General features: G+C 47.8%; 2 protein-coding genes across 6 annotated transcripts in view; both read right to left on the bottom strand.

Moving 5' to 3' along the window:
• Positions 1–738: 738 nt before the first annotated feature.
• LOC103300046 (cytochrome P450 26C1) lies at positions 739–8531 on the bottom strand. The gene is made up of 6 exons (XM_008156904.3): positions 8328–8531; positions 7585–7809; positions 6801–7076; positions 5312–5467; positions 3165–3494; positions 739–1116 (listed from the first exon to the last, which is right to left on the bottom strand). The coding sequence occupies exons 1-6, from the start codon at positions 8529–8531 to the stop codon at positions 739–741; spliced, it is 1569 nt and encodes a 522-aa protein (XP_008155126.3).
• Positions 8532–10199: 1668 nt separating this feature from the next.
• EXOC6 (exocyst complex component 6) overlaps positions 10200–21824 on the bottom strand; it is a 159559-nt gene continuing 147934 nt past the window's right edge. For all 5 annotated transcript variants that reach the window (XM_054728794.1, XM_054728795.1, XM_008156906.3 and 2 more), the window contains 2 exons: positions 12663–12775; positions 10200–11562 (listed from right to left, as the gene is read on the bottom strand). In XM_054728794.1, coding sequence (XP_054584769.1) covers positions 11430–11562; positions 12663–12775 — 246 coding nt within the window. In that variant the 3' untranslated portion in view covers positions 10200–11429. The remainder of the gene's footprint in view (positions 11563–12662; positions 12776–21824) is intronic.

Genomic DNA, 21824 nt, shown 5'->3' with positions numbered 1-21824 from the left:
TCCTCACTCAACTGCTACCAGGAAACTATTTCTTGGCCTTCCTGTTTTGGGTACAAATATCCTAAACCTGAGTATGTCTCAACCTCCCGTGAAAATAATCCGGCCTTAGAGAATAGATGTGCCTATTCTCCCTTATAAATGGGGAGATTAAACAAGTTCTTGAAGGAGGAATTTTTCTTTTAAGAAGTCGCCAGCAGAATCCGGTGATGTTGAGCCGTTTAGAGCCCGCAGGAAACACCCGCAGCGTGGCCATGGCTGCCTGGGGGCCTGGCCCAACGCCAAGGATGTGCTCCCGGCGTCCCCGCTTCTGCCCCAGGGTCGCAGGTCCAGCCGTGTGCGCCCCGTCTCTGGCACGGTCCACGAGGCGGCCCCACGATCCAATCACCCTCCCAGGTGTGGCACAGAAAGGTGAGACCGCGTAGCTCCAATGGAAATCCGTTCCTTCCATCCCAGCTTCCGGGTCCTGGGAAGGGCTTAAGAAGCTTGGCCCACGACCCGTCCTTCCTAAGGGAGTGAGGTGGAAAGTGCCCAAGGTCTTGCAGAGATGGAGCGCGCAGGAGGCACCTCCGGGCCTCCTCCGGTGCTGGGGCGGTGGCTCGCGCTCGCCCTCCCTCAGAGTCCCGCACAGAGCCTCATTCGGTGGCCGTTTGTCGAACGAGTCGAGAGCGCACGACCTGGCACCGGGGAAGCGCAGATGGGTGTCGCCAAGCCACTGACCATGTCCCACAGCGCAGCGGATCAGAGGCAGAGCCCATCTGGCGCTGCCGAATGCGCGAGCGGGTGAAAAAAGAGGCGCAGCCCGTCCACCGGGTGCACGATGGGCACCGTCTGCATGGCCGGGAAGGCAGGCGTGGCCAGTTCCCAGCGCGCCGTGCGCACCAGCTCCACCGCGAGTAGCTGGAGCACCGCCTGCGCCAGCTCCTGGCCGAGGCAGCTGCGCGCACCGCCGCCGAAAGGGATGTAATGGAAGCGGCCCGATGCGCCCCGCGCCTCCTCGCCCGAGGCACCGAAGCGCTCGGGATCGAACCCCTCGGGCGGGCTGCGGTACACCGCGGCCGTCTCGTGCGTGTCCCGGATGCTATACATCACGCTCCAGCCCTTGGGGATCTGGTAGCCCTGCGGGGAGATGAGACCTGCCTGACCGCGAGGCACCAGGAAACCCGGCCTGAACCGCCCCTCCACCCCGGTGCATCACACAGAATTCTCCAAACTACCAGGAACTTGGTTCTAGCCCAGAAGCTAGGAGACCCCTCTGTGTTCCAATCTCGGGTCCTTCTCCGGTGAGCTGTGACCTTGGGCTAGCTTTTCAAATCTCTCTGAGCCTCAATTTCTTAATTGTAAAACAAGAACAAAAATGCCCATTTTGTTGTGAGGATAAAATAAACGGGTCTGGCATATATGTTAGGGGTCAGTAAAAGTAATCTGTTGTTATGTTTCAATGTTTTGTTTTTGTTTTTTCTTCTGACATTAGATCAGGAAACCTAAATTCTAGTCCTGTACCTCCCTGGGCTGGAACAATGCAAATGACAGGGACCCCATTTCTCTGTGATCAGCTCAGTTATAGTGCTCTTCTTTGCACTGGACTACAAAGTGCCTGTCCGTCCTTCCATCCACCAGCTGTGCAATGATAATGTTCAGGTCTGGTAGTTACACTTTGGAAGGGTGCACATGAGAATTAAGCTGGAGAGTCCTTAAAATGTTGGAAGCAGCTTTCCCATTCCCTCCGTGCACCTCTGGCCTTTACAACGGTTCCGCTTTTTGACATGCCTTTCTAGCTCGATATGTCCCACTCTCCTGCTTCCCTCGCCCGGACTGGCTCCAGGTGTCTACGAGGAGGTGCTCAGACAGGCAGGGAGAACACCTTAGCATCATGGAGGGGCTCTCTTTCTCCTCCCTGGGACTGGGGGAATGGCTAAGACCCCTGAGCTCTGCTCACCCGGGGCGCCTGTGTTCCTCTCCCCACTTCCCTGTGATCTTGTAGGGCACCCCAACACCTGCAGAATGAAGTCTGAATTCCAAGACGCAGCATCCAAGATCCTTCTAACCCACCCCCTTTGTGGGGGGCTGTCCTCTCTCTGTGGTGTGCTGTCCCCATCCTAACCCTTTACTTCTCCAGCTCAAATCCCTACCCTCCAAAATGTTTTGTGGTCATCCAGGACTAAAGATCACTCTCTTCCTCACACCACATTTGGGATGGGGTGTCTGTCGGGGTGGCCCCCTTTCTCTCCATGATAATCTCCTCCAGGGCAGAATCCCAGTCCCCACGGAGCCCTGGATTCCTGCTTTGCAACGCACCAGGGATGTCCGCAGTTTAAAGTAAGGGTCAGGAAAGGAGGTGCCCATTCTGCCTGCAGCCTCCCAGGGACTGAGCGAGGGGGGGGGGGGAGGGAACTGCAGCAGACACCCCGTTTGGCCAAGGAGGCTCCACTCCTGGATGCTGCCACTGTGCAGCACAGCCCTGCCCACCTGGGGTGTGGGAGCAGGAAGAGATCAAGACAGCTTCGTTCCAGAGAGGAACCGGAAGCCTGGAGTGAGGTGGAAAGTGCCCAGGGTCTTGCAGAGATGGAGCCAGGCCTAGATAGACCTTAAACTTCTTGCCCAGCCCAGGCCAGCCTGATCAGACCATTAGGAGATGCCAACCCATATTTCCACTGTCCTGTTCTTCTGGAATCTGGCCTTAGCAGAGCCCTGGCCAGGTAACAATGATGGTTCCTTAATCTTGTGAGGGAGTCAGAGGGGTGAGGTGGGGGACATTGTGGGTTTCCGTATGGGACATTGTGTGTGTGTGTGGTGGGGAGTCTCTTTGTTCTCCACCCAGATCCACTGGCTAAGGCGGGAAGGGGGCGGGTGCTGAGGGGAGAAAATTTTTTTATTGTCAAACTTGGCTCTAATTTAGTTTGCAGACCCACACAGCTGCCAAAAGCAGAGTATATGGGGTCCCTAACCTGTGGCCTCGCCAGGCGCTAGGCTTGCGCCCCTCAAACGTGGATCCGGGGACATGGAACAGAGCTCAGCCCACGTTACAGGTAGGAACGTGGAAGGTCTGAGAGGGGAAGGGTAGACCTAGGCGGCCTAATCCCCCCCCCCCCCCACCACCGCCACCACCCGCCCCAGCACCGAAGCAGCGGCAGGGGGCGGGGGAGGGAGGGAGGAGGCGCACTTACGTCCAGCTCGAAGGTGCGCAGTGCGGTGCGGTAGCCCCCGGACACGGGCGGCAGGAGGCGCAGCACCTCCTTGACCACGCAGTCCACGTAGGGCAGCCCGCCCAGCGCGGCGAGGCTGAGGTCTGGCGCGCAGCCACAGTCTGGCCAGCGCCCCGCGCCATCCCCTGCGGCCCCCGGCCCGCAGCTGCACGCGCGCCCCAGCCCCTGGGCCTCCAGCTCCTGCCGGATCTTGGCGATGGCCGCCGGGTGCTGCAGCAACAGCAGGACCAGGGAGGTGCTGGCGCTGGCGGTGGTGAAGAAGGCGGCGAAGAGGAGCTCCACGGCCGACTCCTGCAAGACGACAGCCCGGCGGCGCCGAGTCTCCGTCAGCGGGCCCCGCCCCGGCCTCGCGGATGAGGTGTGAGGCCCAAACTGGCCTCTGCGCAAAGGCCAGGGAGCTGGGAGGTGCCACTGTGGCAGCTACGCGCGAGGATCGGGGAGTCGATCCGGTCTGCCGCTGGGGCAAGCCACAGTAGCAACTGGCAAAACCAGGATCCATCCACTTGCCTTGGAGGGTTCCCCGAGATAATGCTAGGAACTTATTCCGTGTGCTGTTCTTAGTGCTTTGAGGATATTAGCTCATCCCATTCTCCCCTCTCCCTCCACCCCCTCCCCACAGCCTGCCCTCGTCTTCCCGGGTTGGAAAGGTCCCTGCAGCCCAGTAGTCCCAGTAGTAGGACTCGGAGCCCAGTGCTCTTAGCCGTGTGGGTGCTGCCTGCGGCCCAGCTGGGGCTCCTGCAAGGACTGCAGTGGAACTGGGGGAGGCGCCTGCAGCAGCGGCGCCAGCCCCGCACCAAAGCTGGCATGGTGGTGTCTTCCTCCCGCTGAGTGGCGCGGTCCCAGGGAGGGACTACCTCTCTTCCCGGTCTGCACTGCCCAGGAAAACAGGAGGGGCCTGCGGTTTCATCCTCCAAGTCTAGCCCTCGCTGCCTGCCTTCCCCTCCCAGCTCCCTGCCTTCCTTCCTGGCAGCACCCACAGAGTGCTTATACACTGATCTGTGTGATCATAAGATGAAGGTGGACTCCACCCCTCCTGCACCTCAGGGGTCAGGGCTGTGTTTTGATCACTGCTAAATCCCCTGTCCCAGCAAAAGCCTGACACCGACGAGGCACATAATATTTGTGGAATGAATGACTCAGTCCAAGTCTCACTGTCTGCCCTGAACAGGATGGAGAGCCAGGACAGAGACCTTGAAGCCCCAACCTCTTCCCTGGACAGGCCTGGCCTGGCTCACCTGCCCTGGGTCCCAGACCAGAACGGAAGATCCTGGCAGAGGCCGTGGGTTTCTTCCAGAGAAGCTGGGACACCTCCTCCCCATCCCTGTCAAGGCAGTGGGACCGTCACTCCTTTCCACACACTCCCCTTCACTGCCAGAACGGTCCCTACCCTCAGGCTCCCCCAGGACTCAGGAGCCCACTGCTCGTCTACTTCTGACACCCTGGCTCTTCCAGACTTCACAGCCACCAGGAGTCAGGGTGGAGGTTACCAGCCCTATTTTCAGAGACCTGGCCACACTTTGAAGCTAGAGGGACGGGCAATTGAGCCCCAGATTTCTCTGGGGATGGGAGTTGCTTTCAGAAGGGCTGAGGTGTTTCCATTTCTGTCTCCTGCTCCCCAACCTCTCCACTCTTTTTGGGGGGCTGTCAAGATGTCCTGGGGGCCATTCCCCCCACCTCCACCGCATGCGCTGTATGGGTACAGCCAATTCACACAGAGGCCATACAAAACAGGTAGAAGTGTCAGGTGCCAAGGTGCCTTATGGGAAGAGAGTATTGGTTTGGGGGAGGAGGGGAGCTTCCAGGAGGATGTGGAGTTTGACCCTGAGCCCTTGGGATTTGTAGAGAAAAGGAGTGAAGGGGGTTTCATGGTCAGGAGGACAGCAGAGGTAAAGGCAGGGAGTGACAGAGAAGGGGGAGGGAAGTGGAGCTGTTTGTGTCCAGAAGAGCCTAGGACTCATGCCTTCAAGGCTCCTACTGAGAGTGGGTATGGCTGAGCCATGGCTGGAAGCCTGGTCCTTTCCCCCTCACCCTGAGGTGTAATTGAGGCTTAAAGTGGAGACATACCCTCTAGGACTGCAAGAGGGGAGAAGAGACGGCGCCCCACCTACCTTCAGCTCTTGCACTGAGAGCTCGTGGCCCAGCTCCCTAGTGCTGTGGATAATCATGGCCAGGGCATCGCCTGGCTCCCCAGCCGTGTCTTCATGGAGCTTCTCTGCAATGGCCTCCTCCAGGTGCCGATGTAGCTGGTCCCTTGCCCGGATGCCCTGATGGGCAGGGAGAGAGTGAGGTGGGGCAGGAAGGCTGAGGTGGCCAGGCCTGGGCACCTCCTCCCCACCCCCAAAATCTTCCCAGGGCTGCTCTGGCTCTGCTGAGTTCCTAATGTTAAGTGTCCCAGCTAAGTTTCATGCCTGGCACATAGAAGGTGCTTAATAAATGCTCAAAGTTTGTCCACTTTTCCAATACATCATTCTCTCTCGTTTATCACAGCTCCCTTTGAGGTAGGCAAACAGTTTCTTTGGTCCTTATGGGAGGATGTCGAGGCTCAGAGGGGTCAAGCAATTGCCTAGAGTCACACAGCGGTCAGTGCCCATTCCTGGCACCAGCCCACTGCCTTTCCCCTGCGTGGGTAGGGACAGTGGGCATCAGTACAGAGAGCAAAGGACAGACACTTGATGCACCCAGAAAAGCTCTTGCTTAGAGGACACGATGGATGTTTTAAGCATTAGCCTCTGTGAGGGGATAGGCAAGAGGGCCAGGGTGTCCCTTCAGAGTTCAGGGAGCAAGTACAGCAAAAGCATTTGAGCGCCTGAGTTTTGTAGTTAGACTAGATCAGGTTCAGATCCTGCCTCTCTGCCCCTCTACTAGCTGTGTGATCTTGGGTAAATTATTTAACCTGTCTGAGCTTCAATTTCTTCATCAGCAAAATGTGAATAACACTTTGCAGGTTGAGGGGATTAAATCAGGAAATGTATCCAAGGTGATCAGCCAGTATAATGCCCCTTTATACATAACTATTATTTTTATTCAGGTGACTGAAAACCGCTGCATTGGCACGGTAGAAGCCTCAGCTCAGAGAGAAGGGAAAGGCGGGATGGGGCTTCCTAGCTGCTCCCTGGGCCTGGCCCTTCGCTCTGAAGTCGGAAGAGGCCGCGGTTCTCTAATCCGGAAACTAGCGGGCCCGGGGCCGCGGGCGGGGAGCCGGCACCCACCCCTCTCCAACCCGGGCTGGCGCCGGGCTAGGCCAGGGGCGTGTCTGCGGCCCATCCGTTCCGCAGCCGTCGGGGCTTCTAAAGGGGGTTGGAGGCCCGGCCAGGAGGCGCCGCTCTGGGGAGGGGCTGGGCCGACTGGCCCGGCGCCTGCCACCGAGTATCCAAACGGAGGCCCCGCGGCTGCTGGGACTGGAACACGGTCCATCTGGCATGGCTCAGAGAGGGTGTGTGGCCCGCCGCGGGTCACACAGCAAGTCAGGGCAGACAGAAGGCACCATCACGCCACGCTGCCTCCCCTTCCTGGGCTGTGCCTGTGTCCCTCAACAGAAGTGACCTGTGGGGGCGTCTAGGGAGCCTCAAGAGGAGGTCGGGGGCTGGGTGGCAGTACCTTGCGCAGGCCGCTGAAGGGCACATCCAAGGGCAGCGAGAAGAGGTTCTCCACAAACTGCTCGAAGGTTCGGGACAGCTCGGCGCATTGCGCCTCGTCCAGCCGCAGCCCCAAAAGGATGCTCGCGGCCATGCGGAAGGTTAGGGCTTTGGCAGCATCGTAGACCGCCACGGGCCGGCGGGCTGCGCACCAGGCGCGCACCTCGCGCCGCAGCGCCCCCTGCAGGCGTGGCACGTAGCGCTCCAGCGCCGCGCGGCTGAACACTCGAGCCAGAACCTGGAGGGAGCGCGAGGGGTGAGCCCTGGCCGCGGTCCGGCCTCCTCTGCCCGGCAATTGCCGAGGAGCCAAAAGGCCAATTTGGGGACCTTCCTCTTCTAAGTGGCCCGGACCTACATGTGATGGCTTTTGCTCTCCCCATTCCCTCTAGTTCTTTTCTGATGTACAGTCCCACCCACCACCACCCCCACATGCATCCAGGCTCCCTCCAGCTGCCTCCCCCTCGAGGAAGTGGTCCCTAACTTCTCTCCAAGGCTGTTTCCAGCGCTTCTGGTATCTCAGTTACAGAAGATCGGAGACGAAAGGACCTTTAAGTCCCAGTACTGGCCTTAAAAACCAAAGTCGGAGAAGGTAAGGAACGGGTCCGAGGCCACCCACTGGTTGGCCAGGGGTTTCGGCCAGGTCCGTAGTGTACCCCTAGCAATTAGTCCGGGCCTCGCCCACAGCAGGTGCCCGAGGAACCGCGGGGTCCGAGGTCCCGACGGCCCCTTCTCTGGTTTTGGCTCACCTTGCGCCGCTGTCGGTGTGGCTCGCCAACCGCGCCGAGCAGTGTGTGCGAGCCCAGGAGGATGTGCGCGCTCTGCGGCCACTGGCTGCGCACAAGGCGGTGCTCGCCCAGCAGGATTGTGCGCACATTCTCGGCGCCGCTCACGCGGATCACCGGCCTGCCCAGCAGGTGCGTCTTGAATACCGTCCCGTAGCGCTCCCGGCGGGAGCTGTGGAAGCGCGAGCCCTGCAGCAGGCGCAGCGAAGAGGGCTGGGGCCGCTGGGGACCTGGCCCAGACCTCCCAACCGCCCCTGGGTAACGAATCCCTGCTCCAGGCGGGTGCGTTACTTTTTAAAAAGTCTCAAATGGGCCTCGTGACTACCCTATAGGGGTGTAGATAACCCTGCTCCCACTGGTGAAATGAGGAAAGAACTTAGAATGGGGACGGTCAACACCAAGGGCTCACGGCTGAGATGCCCCTGACTCCTGATGCTAAGCTTGCAGTCCATAGGTGGCATGCTCCGCAGGCTCCTTCCTAGAGCCCTTCTGTTCACCCCCACGATGTGTTGGGACGAATTTAAGTGGCGAGATGGCAGTCCTTTCGAGGGAGCAGCTGGCCTGGCCGAAGGCGAGGGTGATGTATGCTCAGTGGGCAACGGGAAAGACAGGCTACGAACCCTGGGAGCACTGAGAGCGAGGAGGGTGCGGTGGGAGCCAGGGGAGAAGGGGCCATCTCGGGGTGTGGGGAAACGCCGACTGCTCACCTGAACTAACCAGTGCAGCGTCTCGCCGAAGAAGGGCCAGCCCATAGAGCCCTTGGGCAGGGGCAGGGCGGAGGCCCGGTCCCGGCTCAGCATCCAGCGGAGGGTCCAGAGGTGCTGGGCCAGGCTGAGCAGGAGGCCGGCGCACAGGAGAGCGGTGCCAGCCGCCCCCAGCACCGACAGGCAGCTCAGACCGCAGGGGAACATGGCGAGCATGCAGGGCGCCAGGCCGCTCTGAGGCTCTGAGCGCAGGGGCGCAAGAGCTGGGGGGCAGGCAGCGCGCAGTGCTCACCAGTTCTGTCCGGAAAGGTGCTGTCGCTTGGGGGCCAAGCCCGAGAGCTATAACCTCGGACAAGGATTTCGCTGTCAGAGCAGACCGGCAGCGTCAGGAGGCAGTGCCCGCACGCCTTAGGGAACGTGCCTTCCCCAAGGCCCGCACACTGGGGACTTTTCCTCTCGGGATGCTGGCTGCTTCGGACCGCTCAGGCCTGGCATCTGCGGGCACCTCCCACCTCCTCCCGGGGCCAGTACTGCCCCCTCTGAGAGGAGCAGCAAGGGCGAGACAAGAGGGGAGCAACTCACCGGTGTTGCCAACCTGGGCTTCAGTCGCCAGGGCTGTAGACCCCCGCCCCACCTCTCGCTCCCCCAGTCTGTTAACTCTTCTCGGCCCACCCCGACATTTATATAGACACCGGCTCCCTCCCTACGGACTGATCCAGAAACACACGACGTGACGCCCATGCATATTTAAAGCGCTCAGCGCAGGGTACTGATTGGAGGCGGTGGGCTGCGGCGGGCTCGCCGAGGGGCCAGGAGCAGGGCGTGGCAGCCGCGGCGGCACCGCCGGGGGACCGGCCGAAATACTCGGGCGGGGTCTCCGGGTTCGAGCCAGAACTTGCCGGCGGGAGCTCCGCGGTGGGCAAACCGCGCGCACTGAGCTACGGCGCGCGAGCTCTCTCTCTAGGGTCCGCACCCTCGAGCTTCTAAGTGCCCTTTCCCCTCCCAGTGCTCGAAGCTGAGGTCGGGGATTTCTCCCATTTGCTGTTTCCCTTTCGGGGGAATTGCGGACTTTGACGCCAACCTAGGCTTCGCAAGCGCCTACAAAGAGAGCCGGCGTCGAGATTCTCCGATATCCCCCACTCCTTCTGGCCTCTGATCTACCACTTCAGGAATCCTTCAAACGATGGTCAGGTTGCCAGGTGGTTAGAGCGCATGCCCGCGCACCCAAGGGTCTCAGGTTAGATTCCTGGTCAAGGGCACATACCAGGGTTTTTAGGTTCGATCCCCAGCCAGGTCGGGGGCGTGTGGGAGGCAACCAATCGATGTGTCTGTTTCACATCGATGTCTCTCTTTCTCTCCCTTCCTCAATTTTTCGGGTGAGGATAAAAATTAAAAAAATAAAAAGATTGTCATGCCATTGTTGCCCGAAGCCAAAGAGAAGCAGATTTCCCACGGCTCCTTTCGGGTCTCAGGGACCACATTCACCATCCCCTTCCCCTTCGGAGGCCCCACCCCAGTCTACACAGTTGCTTTCTGCTTTGCACTACAGGGCTCCAAATGCCCCAAGCACTCGCGCACGTCCCGGTCCCTACAGCAACCTGAGGGCGGGGAGGTCCGGCGCCGAGTTCCTGTATTACCGAGAAGAGTGGGGTGAACTCCTCAAGGCCATTCCGGCCGTGCAGAGGCAGCCGCTCTCCGAATTTGGGACCTCGCCCAAGCCGATGCCCTGGAGGGCTGGATAAGGCACACCAGCGACACCCACATTCCAGTCTTCAAAGAGAGCTGGCTAGATGTTCACCCTCCTGTAGCAACTTCTAAGAACTACCATGTTTTCCATGCAAAGTTTTAAAAGTGTGAAAAACCTTAGGATAAGAAATGGTCAAAAGAACGTTTATTTTGTTTTAGTGACACCCTATTTCAATAACTAGGGAATAATACCCTTTCCAAACGAAGCATTTGTTTTAAATCAGGAAGCTCTGAATAGTTGCTAGAGCAGCTCATTTTCAATAACTTGCTCAACCTCTTTTATATTTCATCACAAAATCAAGAAATGTACATATAATTCTTTACACTTATTTTACAGAGTCAAATAGAAGTTTCTTACAGGCATAAATCCTGAAAATGTAAAAGGAGCATTCACATAAATACAATGATGAGAACGTAAGGATCAGCTGCTGTTTCCATTTGGACTGCAATAATGTACACAAAGGAAAACGTACGTTCGTTTCAGGTTTTCCAGAGTTCATTTGGTTTGGCTTGTGTCCAAGTGAGGGTACGGTGGGGAGACCTGCTATTTGAAGGAAGTAACCTGACCCCTGTGGCACCTTGTGTGCAGGACCATAGCTACGTCGCACAAGCTGCACCTGAAGTGGTTACCCCACTTACTTCCTGTCCTCTCTTTTAACTTGACCCAAACCAAATAAATTCTAGAATGGGGTCAGCTACAAACAATATAGTTAGAAATATTACCCCTGCTGAACAGAAACATTGCATCTTTAGAAAATCCAAACACTTGTCTTCATATTCAGAATGATTACATTAAGCCACCCAAGGAGAACAAATAATTCACATTCTTACTGAGTTAAATCAAGGTTGATTTCAGGGACCTTTAAAGATTTACCTATTTCCCCCTCAGAATCAGCAGAATTAGAAAATTTTTGTCTACTTAAATTATATTTAGGTGAAAGTAAAAGCTGAAAGTCAGAAAATGACAGTGAAATATTCCCATATCAGACATGATTGCATTCCAAAACCAGATACCGATGGAAAAACAAAACAAAACCATCATTCAAGTCTGAATAAAAAAAAGATATGTAGAGGCATAAGTTTTTCTAATGTATTTACAATCAGTTTCATATACAATTTTGACCTGATTTACATATATTTTTAAAAGTGAAAAATTAATGTCACATTTTCCATATATAAAATAGTATTCAATTATTTAAAAACCCATACAAATGATATTTATTACTGTCTCTCATTCCAGCTCTCATCAGCGTCTTTTCTTTTGTGTTCTTTAATTCTGCAAACTGCCGCTACCATAGCCAGTTAGAGATAACTATTCAGTCACGAATTTGGTGTCACTGAGTGCATGGGACGTGAAGTCTATGTGTGCTGGGACATACCATTCACCAAACTTCGCAGCTGTTTCATGACTGTCTCTATCAACTTCTGTTTGTCTCGATCATTCTTCCTGAACTGAGCAAATATATTGTTCTTTTTGCTAGTATCCTTCATCCTAGGAACATATGTGAATGAAGAAGCTTAGTAAAAGGAATTATAAGCTATGCTGTCACAAGTATCCTGGGGGGCTCTGAATTATCTAACATTAAGCCTATGCTTGAAAAATATGTTTCAAAGAAAATAAGTACCAATAGAATTAGGGAAACAGGTACCACACAAAAAAATTAGCAGCTTTATTCTATATTCTCTATAAAGGGGTATTTTTGCATTAGTATATAAATCTAAAGTATATTATTTTCTAATATTATACTATTTTCTAATATCATTCCATAAAGTATGCTAAAATACATACCCTCTATTAACTGCAAATTACACTCAGCAAGACAAGGTAAAAGGAAAAATAACATTAGAAAATTTAAAGCAGCAATTTTTTTTTTTTTGGCCTCAGTGGTGTTTCATGGTATTGTAAAATAAATTTACATGTATTTTAAACAGTTCTTTTTCCTCCCAAGTAAAATACACCACAGACATTTTGAAATGTGGGGAAATAATATACACTTCTAATTCAACAATTAAATTTTAATAGTGATACTTAAAATGAAATATGATTGAGTAAAAAAAAAATCTGCCACATAATTTGGCAGAAACCAACACCTAAATTTGTATTATTTTTCATTGGACAAGATACACCAGTAAGTGTCCTGTTACTTCAGTTTTTACTGTATTACTTTTTAAATCACATGTTTCTCTGCTACAAAGAACCCAGGCCCATAATGGTGGGGTTTGATAGCACTCACTGGTGGCAGACATTCCAACTCCTAGCCACATTTTACAAAATAACTTTTTTCCTATGTTATAGCATAAAACAATATAGTTCCAGTTCTCCCTGATCTCAAGTAAACACATTTCTAAGGACAATGAAGCCTGCTATTGAGGGTACAGTAGGAAAAATGTTTTGTTCATATTAACATAAATAGCAATCTCATACACCAACACTAAAGGGCAAAAAAGAGGCTTATGTTTTGGTCATTAAAAGGGACTGAGCCTTTAAGCTCCCTTTAGACATTTCTCTTTTGATGAAAATCTCTAGTTCTTTAATCACTGAATCACAAAATGCTAAAATATTATGTAAAAAAGTTTTCAGAATATACTCACTTCTCCAAAAGAGTAAGGGCTGTGTTTGGATTCACCCGGAGGTACTTAGAAGCTGGCTGTCCATAATCAGCTAGGTAAGTAGACCAATCCCAAACCATAAACAGGTCAAGGAGCTGAGAAAGATGGGGAAATGTTAAACCAACTTTTAGCTACTTACCTACAGCTAATACATAAGTATATGCCACTCTAGTTCCACTGTAACATGACCTGCTTCTTAGATAAAAACAGAATAAGGAAATTCCTTTTTGAAACTTCATTAACTGCACTTTATAATCAAAATAGTATTTACTATCTTTTTACTTTTGAAGTCATTCAAATTGTCAGGGGTTGCTTTTCAAATAAAATACTTGACTGCATTTTCAAATAAGTATAAAATGAAAACAGTTAATATTAACTATATTAGGTATAGAGATTTAAACTTTACACATTATTCAGTTCATACTCAAATTTAATGAATAAGGTTTGGTGAAGAATGTTAAAAAACTTAAATTTAACCTTTTCTCTTAGAGGTTAAGTATGTTTACCTTTCTAAGAAGCCATTTGCATCTAGACTTTCCCAAAGTAATTTAAACCAAAAGCTCGGATAATCTCAATTAAGTGCATTAAACAACCTCTGCTGGATTCTCCCTGGTGATAGATCCTCAGTAGTCTTATGAAAGGAGGGCTTCAGGACTCAGCATGTTAACTCTAGGCAATCATTTTGTATAAACAAACAACAACAAAAAAGAAACCCTCTTGTTTTCTGTAATGTTTTAAAATCGACTATTTGCTTTATAATCTCCAGTTAGGACTGTTGTCAAATATGGAAGTAATCTTTTAAAAGCAATGCCATGCCTAAACCAAAGCACCAAACTCCTTATCCAACTTTAAAACCCTAATCCCCTTTAAGCCATTTAAAACCAACTTCCTATCCCCATTTGAATTGTTTCAGAAAGCTAAATGCTTTACTTACTACCTTCCTTCAGTTTTTATATTATTCCTTCTTTTTTGTTTTAACTCAGAAGTATACTGCTTTTGCTTTCAAATGAGTGAAGCATTTGCATTTACTCATATGCTATTCTATTCAAGCCAACCCACTAACTGTGAGAGGAATAAAACTTCTGGGGTGGTTCAAACCTACAGAAAGGTTACAAGAAACCAGCTCTTCCTTTGGTAGATAATGGACTTGTTTGACTCTTTCCCCATCCAACAGACAGCTATAAATAGAGAATTTCTCGTAAAAGGAGGAAAATTCTATCATGAAAATATTAAGTACCAATATTAAAAGCCACTCTATTTTTTTTTCAGACAACATTCTAGGCCATACCAAAATTTAAAACATAGGTACAGAAACTACACTGACACAAAGTTAAAAGAATGTACTATGTAAAAAAGAAAAGGGAACTTATTTAAAGTCCTGTGTAATTTTTGACTGTTACAGCAAGTACTTTTTTTCCTTCCTTTCACAAGGAGGAAAAGTTACTTTCATATTCTCCCATGGTGAAAATGTAAATTTGTGTCACTTTTCTGCAATGTGATTTTGTTATATGTTTAAGAACCTTATAAAAATGGTCATTCTCTTTGACTCAGTAATCATACTTATAGGAATTTAACTCCAGAAAACAATAATAAAGATGGACAAAAAAGTATGAGCAAAGATATTAATCTCAAAAATGTTATCTGTGTTATCAAAAAACTGAAGAGAAAAAAAAATCTGAAAACAGCCTAGATCTCAATATTAAGATAATGATTAAATAAGAAGATATATCTATAAGACAATTATGCTGTTATTAAAATTCATCTATACAGAATTTTAAGCAGCTTGGGAAGATGCTTATAATAAATATTACTACTGAAATTACATAAAAACCCATCAAAAAAGACTGGAAGAAAATTTGCGAAAATGTTCGAATGGCTGTTATTCATGTGATGGGATTATGGGTAATGTATTGTCTTCTTTATTTTCATAATATTCACAATGGAAATGTATTAACTCTAGAGTTAGAAATAAGGTTTACATATTTATATATTAAATTTCGATAATGACTACTCCTCACAGAGTCGTTAACAAAAGCCTTATTTTGAAGGATTCCTCTTCAGGTTAGGTATGTGTTTGCACAAGTGTGTGTGGGCATGCGCACAGTCAGCAGAAAGTAACACTTAATAACTGTATACTGGCTGTAATCTCCCTTTCTTTCCAAAAGGCATTAGCAACATGACCTTTGGGATTTGCAAGAGGAAGAGGCCTTAAAATAAGTCTGTTTTTCTCTTGTGCAGATCTACCCCCAGGTGGGAAAGGAGGAGCCCACTTAATTAAAAACCTACACCAACTCCAACTGTGAATATAGAACTGGTTCTTCTACGGCACCAAAACAGACTTTCCTAGATAAAGAAATATTATGCTTACACTTTTCACATATGGCCAGACAATCCTATGCAAATCTCTTACCCCTAGACATTACAGGAACCACAAAATTTAACCTGCCTGCCCACATGTAGACAAATCTAATCGACATGCTTTCCATTTTACACTAATACTTCATAGAACTACATATAGTGCAAAGTTAACTTGAAGTAGCTATGGAAATCTGCATAAATCTGCACATTAATGGTGAAGGAATGCATTGCCAATGTGGATAAAAGGGCTAAGCACCTAGATAACATTCATTTATTCATTCAACCGATATTGACAGCTCACCTATAAGGAGGCAGCGAAGTAGCATCTGTGTTAGGCACCAGGATATAGTACTGAACAAGACAAAGTCCCTGACCTCAAAGAGTTTACGTTATATGTGGAAAAGGTGGAGGGGCAGACAGTTAACAAGGAAACAAGTAATATTTTGATGTTAACATGAAGAAATTATTTTAAAAAAAAACTACTCACACAAAACCCTAGTATTCACACATAAGGAAGCTACTATCAATTTAATATTAAGTAAGATAGAAACTACTGATTTATGTAGGAGCCAGTGACTGCTTGCTCATTGTTCTCAGCCCATGAATCAGTGGCTGTAGACTTGAGCACCATTTCAGTGCCTATGTCCTAAAGTTTACATGGACGTGGGTGGAGAGGAGACATGGGGCCAGCAAGCATGCTGGTCTCATATTCTGATTTCTCATTTTCATGTGTGTAAGGATTTTTCAAATGCACCACACTGCATCGTAAGTAAATAGAAACAAACGAGGCAGGAAAACGCATAAGTGTCCAACAGAGTGTAACTACTCAGTAGATATTCAAGAAATAACTGGCCGATTGATGATGCCAGACCACTGCACCAAGTTTACTTAGGCTTCGCGAGTACAAAAAATGAGCACCCTCCAGATCCCTTGGCTATGCTGACAGCTCTCTGAAAAAGGCCGATGTTGGCCTGCAGGCAAACGAGGGCCAGTGAACACAGTCAACTAACTTCCCCCATCTCTCCCAGGATCTGACTGGAGCATTGGTAAAGCCAGATTCCCTCACAAGAAAGCACTGGGTCTAATATTGAATGTGTTAAATGTTCTCCCTAGAGAAAGAAGCACTAATATTTCTGAATGGTCTTCCCGTATCCCTTTTATCCATAATTATAAGGTCCTTTTTCATTTTTAAAAATTTTAAACTGAAGTGAAAGATGTAACACAAAACGAGAATGTTATGGAACAAACACTATACCAGGCCGATTGATGGACTGAACCCATTTCTGTAGGCTGCTACCCATGCCTGCTTTGACTAAGATGCATGATCTCTGATCTTTGGGATGGTTTAAAAGAACATGACTGCTCTGGAGCCGGAGTGTGACGGGAGGGGATGAGGAAACTGGAGTGATGACAGGTACAACCACTGACACTCACCTTCACTCCACACAAACAGTCAGTGCCTTGGGACCTGCCTCTCACGTTCCGTCAGGTTTCATGAGATGCACTATGTCCTTAATAGTAAAACCTTACTATGGAAAACCTCATTTCTCTATCTCGAGTTTTGCTTCCTTTAGATGGCAATACATAAACAATACATTTACTATTAATCACACCAAATCTCTCTCAGTCTTTTAAATAAACAGTAAGACATAGTCTCAACAGGTGAATTTATTATTTAACATATATACCTAAAATTCAAAGATGTAGATCAAATATGAACAAAAACAAAAATCTCCCCTAGATTATCCAAGAGCAATTTTACAATTACTTATTAAAGGATAAAGTCAGGCATATTATAATGAAAATCGGTATTAAGTTCTATAAATGGGTTTGTTCCAATAGTCAAGTAAAGTAATTCCACCTTAAATCCTTTTGGGAAGTAAGCAAAGTATGGATCATATAAAAATGAACAGCAAAATAATGTGCCTCAGTTCTATCTCCTGATTTATAAGATTACCTAAAATTAGTATCCTAACTTTTTTTTCACCAGGGATTCAAAAGTACCCTTCATAACTAATCTGATAACATAAAGTGGATTTATGCCAATATTTGTAAGTGAGTTGTAAGTTTCACTTCCTCAGCGTTCCCTGTGTGTGTCCACCAAACAAAAAGATTCAGCTTACGGAAAGAAATGGTTGCATGGGTGGTCCCATTTATATGCTCAAATAGTTGAATCACTGAAGAATTCGTCTGTGTCATCACATTTAGCTTGCTGACAGTTTCCCATCCTAAGTCTCACCCTATATCTACACCCAAGAAACTTGGGGTCTCAGACCTGTTGAGATCACTTTGTGCAAATGACACAATGAATCTAGGCCGATTTAAAACCATTCTATGGAACTCGAAGTGACTTTCTGCCTTTGTAAAAGTGAACCCAGAGTGCAGGTCATTTTTTCCTTGAATCTGGTTTAGCTTTCTTTGTTTTGGGTCTTTTGGGTTTTGCTTTTGAAGCACCTCAGGGGCAGTGACCCAAGACAGAAGATAAATAAAGTTAAGCCAACCTCAAGAGAAAAGCAATTGGGGATACCAGGTTTGCTTTTGTAAATGTGAACAGTGACCTGGGGGCTCAGGGTCAACCTTAGTCCCCCAAAGTCCCTTTTCCCAAGCACCGAATCCACCTGGGACCTCAGAGTTGCTTTGCAGATTCCAAAAGTAAACCAGGAGATCGTTTTTCCTTTGCCTCCAAAAAACAAAACCAAAGCAAGGGTTCCTAGAGGGCTTCTGAGATTTAAACTACACAAAAATCCTAAACCGTAATACAGCTTTACGGAAGAAATATGAGTAATTGGGCACGGGGGAATTCAAGAAAAATGGGTCTTACTAAGTTAGCCACAGTGGGGAAAATACAAGCCCTTTTTCTAAATAGAGGTTGAAATCAAATAATAAGCAATATGATTTTTAACGTACTTGGCTTTACCCACTTTCCAGCTCTCTGAAAACAGCACATTTGGAAAAATCCACATACAGCACGGAAGAGAATCTTAAGTAGCAGACAGAAAGGGCTAGGGCCGTGGTGGACAAACTGCTGCTCTCAAGCCACCTGCGGCTCTTTGGCCCCTTGAGCGTGGCTCTTCCACAAAATACCATGGCCTGGGCGAGTCTATTTTGAAGAAATGGTGTTAGAAGAAGTTTAAGTTTAAAAAATTTGGCTCTCAAAAGAAATTTCAATTGTTGTACTGTTGATATTTGGCTCTGTTGACTAATGAATTTGCCGACCACTGGGCTAGGGCAACACTAGGAAGAAGCAGTATTGTGCCTCCACCCCCTCACTCTTTGTCCTCCTGATGCCTTTTGGCTCCCTGATGCACCTGAGCCCTCGCCCACGCCGGCCTTTCCACTCCCCTCCGCGTGAGGACCAGGAGGAGCTTTGAGCAGAGGTTAAAAGGCACCGGTCTCTTCAAGTCACCTCACCCAGGTGGACTGCACACAGCAGAGGTCGACTGTTCCTAAAGTACTCTTGATGGTAAGCTATGTCGTAGTCCTAGATAACTGCTTTCCATCCCTACTATTACTACTAGTGTCCTAGTTCCAATATAGGAATCACCCGCTGAGGCCTCTGGTCTTGCCCATCCCCTTTGCCTCTCCCTTCTAATACGCCAGATCCATCAACCTTTACACACTGATGCCAGAGATCCAGCTAAAATACAAATTTGATCACACCATTCATTTGCTTAAAACTTTCAATGGCTTCCCAAGTCTTACATGATAAAGTTTAAGTTCTTTAACATGACATGAAAAGTTATTTTGCACCTGATCCAGGTCAACCTTACAGCTTCTTCTCCTGACTTGTAACTTAAACTCCTAAACAAGAAATACTCGGAACTCTTATAAACCATGAAATGATAAACCTGTACGTTTATCACTTTCTTCTCTGTGTGGGGTCTCCTTCTCCTCTTCCTCCAGGTAACTTACTTATTCCATAAAGTTTAAGTTGGGATTCACTTCTCTCAGGAAGCCTTCCCAGACCAGGTGGTCTTGGTTGTGTTGGCTGTTCCTCTTTTATAGTACCCTCCATATATCTCGAGTAGTTTTCACAACATATTGACATCATGGGTTAATTTCTGTCGATTCACTAAAGAATCAAGTATCAATTAATTCCTTTTGTAGTTGGGTGACTCATGGCTACCTCAGCCCTGTCTCTTTCCAATATCCCAATAGTTGAAGTGCCCTGTCTTCTTCCTAAAAATGACCTTTGTAAGTGCCTCAAAGCTGGTGCCTTATTTTGCTTAATATCTGTATCTTCACATTTGGCCCAGTTCCTGGTATAAATTAAATAAATGCATGTTGAGATGAACTTCACAGGTTACCTTTTGACACAGAATTTTAAGTCTACACTGAACCCACATCTTACATACTAATAAATGGCTATGTTATCTTACGTTACATGTAAACTATTAATAATTAAGATACCTTTGAATTTTTAGTAATATCTTATAATTATTATGAAAGCCACACTAGTCCATTTTATTGACTGATTTATTTTGTTCTATAGAATATACAAAATATTTTACAACCCAAGTTCTGCTCTTGAGATTACCTTTTGTCAACCAGTGATGACACCATCAAACATGTTAAACAAACATTCTTGGGTCATACATTTAATTTTCTGTCCAGATCCATTACAATATCTGCCACTCTTATATAGCAGGTAGTTATGGAATGACTTCACCATTGGAGCTCAGACTTCCAATATTAAGGAAATCAAACCCTGAAACTCATGATTAGAGATGTTTACTAGACTTTCAATTTTCCCCAATGAGTCATTTTGCCTCAATGAAGCAATGAAGAAATAAGATCTGCTTGTATGATCTGACTTTGGAAGAATTTGAACAATGAAGGAAGACAATACAGATTAGCCAATGAAAAAAAATTGGCTCAATGGCCTGTGGACTGAAGAGTCCCAGGTTCAATTCCGAACAAGGGCACATGCCCGGGTTGCAGGCTTGATCCCCAGTAGGGGTCATATAGGAGGCAGCCAATCAATGTTTCTCTCTTATAATTGATGTTTCTATCTGTCTCCCTCTCTCTTCTTCCCTCCCTCCCTTTCACTCTCTCTAAAAATCAATGGAAAAAATATCCTCAGGTGAGGATTAACAACAACAAAACACAAAAAAGGAATTTAAGGGGTTTTGTATCCTCACTCATTTTATTTCTTTCTAATCTTATAATAGATTTTATAATCTTTACTCGAACAATTTTTCCAGAAATATATTTCGGCCCTAGCAGGTTTGGCTCAGTGGATAGAGCGTTGGCCTGCAGACTGAAGGGTCCCAGATTCAATTCTAGTCAAGGGCACGTGCCCGTGTTGTGAGCTTGGTCTCCAGGGGGGAGTGTGCAGGAGGCAGCCAATCAATGACTCTCTCGCATCATTAATGTTTCTATCTCTCTCTCCCTTTCCCTTCCTCTCTGAAATCAGTAAAAATATATATTTAAAAAAAATACATTTCATTTACTTTTCTAGAATCTAAAAGGCACTTCTCTTATGCTAGACAATTTATTAACCCTAGTCATCCAGTTACTTGCGGACCTGATTGTACATGTAATTACATTGTGTCAGGTATAATAATTTGCTTATTAAACTTGTCAGAACACTTGCTGTTTAGTTTGTTTCCATGATAAATTTAGTTTTCCTACAACCTCACGGCATAATTAAATATAAAAAAAAGGGTGGTAATCAGACTATACCGAAGCTGATTCACTAAGGTGGGAGGACCTAGCATGCAGCCATGGCTTACTTTGGGGCCTGATGCTTTCCTGAGTGCTTAGTAACAGATTTCTGGGACAAGCTAATAGTGACAACACTGTGACATTCTGGCTATGCAGGAATCCACATGAACTTCAAAATGGGCAATAAACTTGAAGGTGCAGCTTAGCTAAGAAGCAGCTATTGGTAAAGAGCTTCAGCTATAGCTATACACTTTCACTATAGGTTATAACAGCAAAACACAAAAAGAAAAACCAAATAAAAACAACAGAGGAAGGACTTATTTTCTTAGGAAGATAAATGCAGCCTGCAGAATCAAGTGGCTTGTGAGCTAAGTTCTACAATGCTTGCATGATGTGAATCTGCACTACAGGAGTGCCAGGGCAAAAAGAAATCCCTACCTGACCTCTGGGTAACCTGAACAGGAAATGAGGACATTTCTAAGCAAAATAGGCTGTGTCATCCTGCTAAAATAATTGTTTCCATTGACACTTTGCATAAACATCTTACATGAGGCCACCAGAAAAAACTCAAGCCATAGCATCTCTTCTTTGTTTTTGTTTTTTGGTTAATCCTTACCTGAGGATATTTTTCCATTGATTTTTAGAGAGTGGAAGGGAGGGGGAGAGACAGAGAGAAATATCAGAGTCACATTGATTGGTTGCCTCCTACATGCAAGATGGGCCGGGGATTGAGCCAGCAACCAACGAGGTACGTGCCCTTGATTGGAATTGAACCCGGGACCCTTCAGTCCATAGGCTGATACTCTATCCACTGAGCCAAACTGGTTAGGGCAGCATCTCTTCTTTGTAACACATAAACCAGAGCCTGGCCCAGTACCTTCAACACAACTAAGGTAAAGCTTGTTGATAATTAGGAGGACAAAGAAGGGAGAGAGGATAACAGGTAAGAAAGTTGGAAGCATTCTTTAAGATACAGATTAGTTGAAAATCTGATATAATAAAAGCCCAACTACTAACACGGTGGAACGACCAGAGACCAGAATGACCATGGCCCCTCGCCCTGGCTCGGCCCCACCCTCTAGTAGGGACCCTCACCCCAATCGGGGGCAGGGCCAGCCT

This window comes from Eptesicus fuscus, chromosome 17 (assembly GCF_027574615.1).
Source record: "Eptesicus fuscus isolate TK198812 chromosome 17, DD_ASM_mEF_20220401, whole genome shotgun sequence".
Taxonomy (NCBI): Eukaryota; Metazoa; Chordata; class Mammalia; order Chiroptera; family Vespertilionidae; genus Eptesicus; species Eptesicus fuscus.
The sequence above is the reverse complement of the archived record's forward strand: the minus strand, read 5'-3'. Positions and strand labels throughout refer to the sequence as shown.

Excerpts from the sequence above, each read along its gene's own strand:
- LOC103300046 (XM_008156904.3), bottom strand. The coding sequence starts at position 8,531 with ATGTTCCCCTGCGGTCTGAGCTGCCTGTCGGTGCTGGGGGCGGCTGGC. Across the intron at positions 5,468-6,800 it reads CCTTCAGCGGCCTGCGCAAG|GGCATCCGGGCAAGGGACCA; the intron begins GTACTGCCACCC and ends CCTGCCCATCAG. Across the intron at positions 1,117-3,164 it reads TGCGCACCTTCGAGCTGGAC|GGCTACCAGATCCCCAAGGG; the intron begins GTAAGTGCGCCT and ends ATCTCCCCGCAG.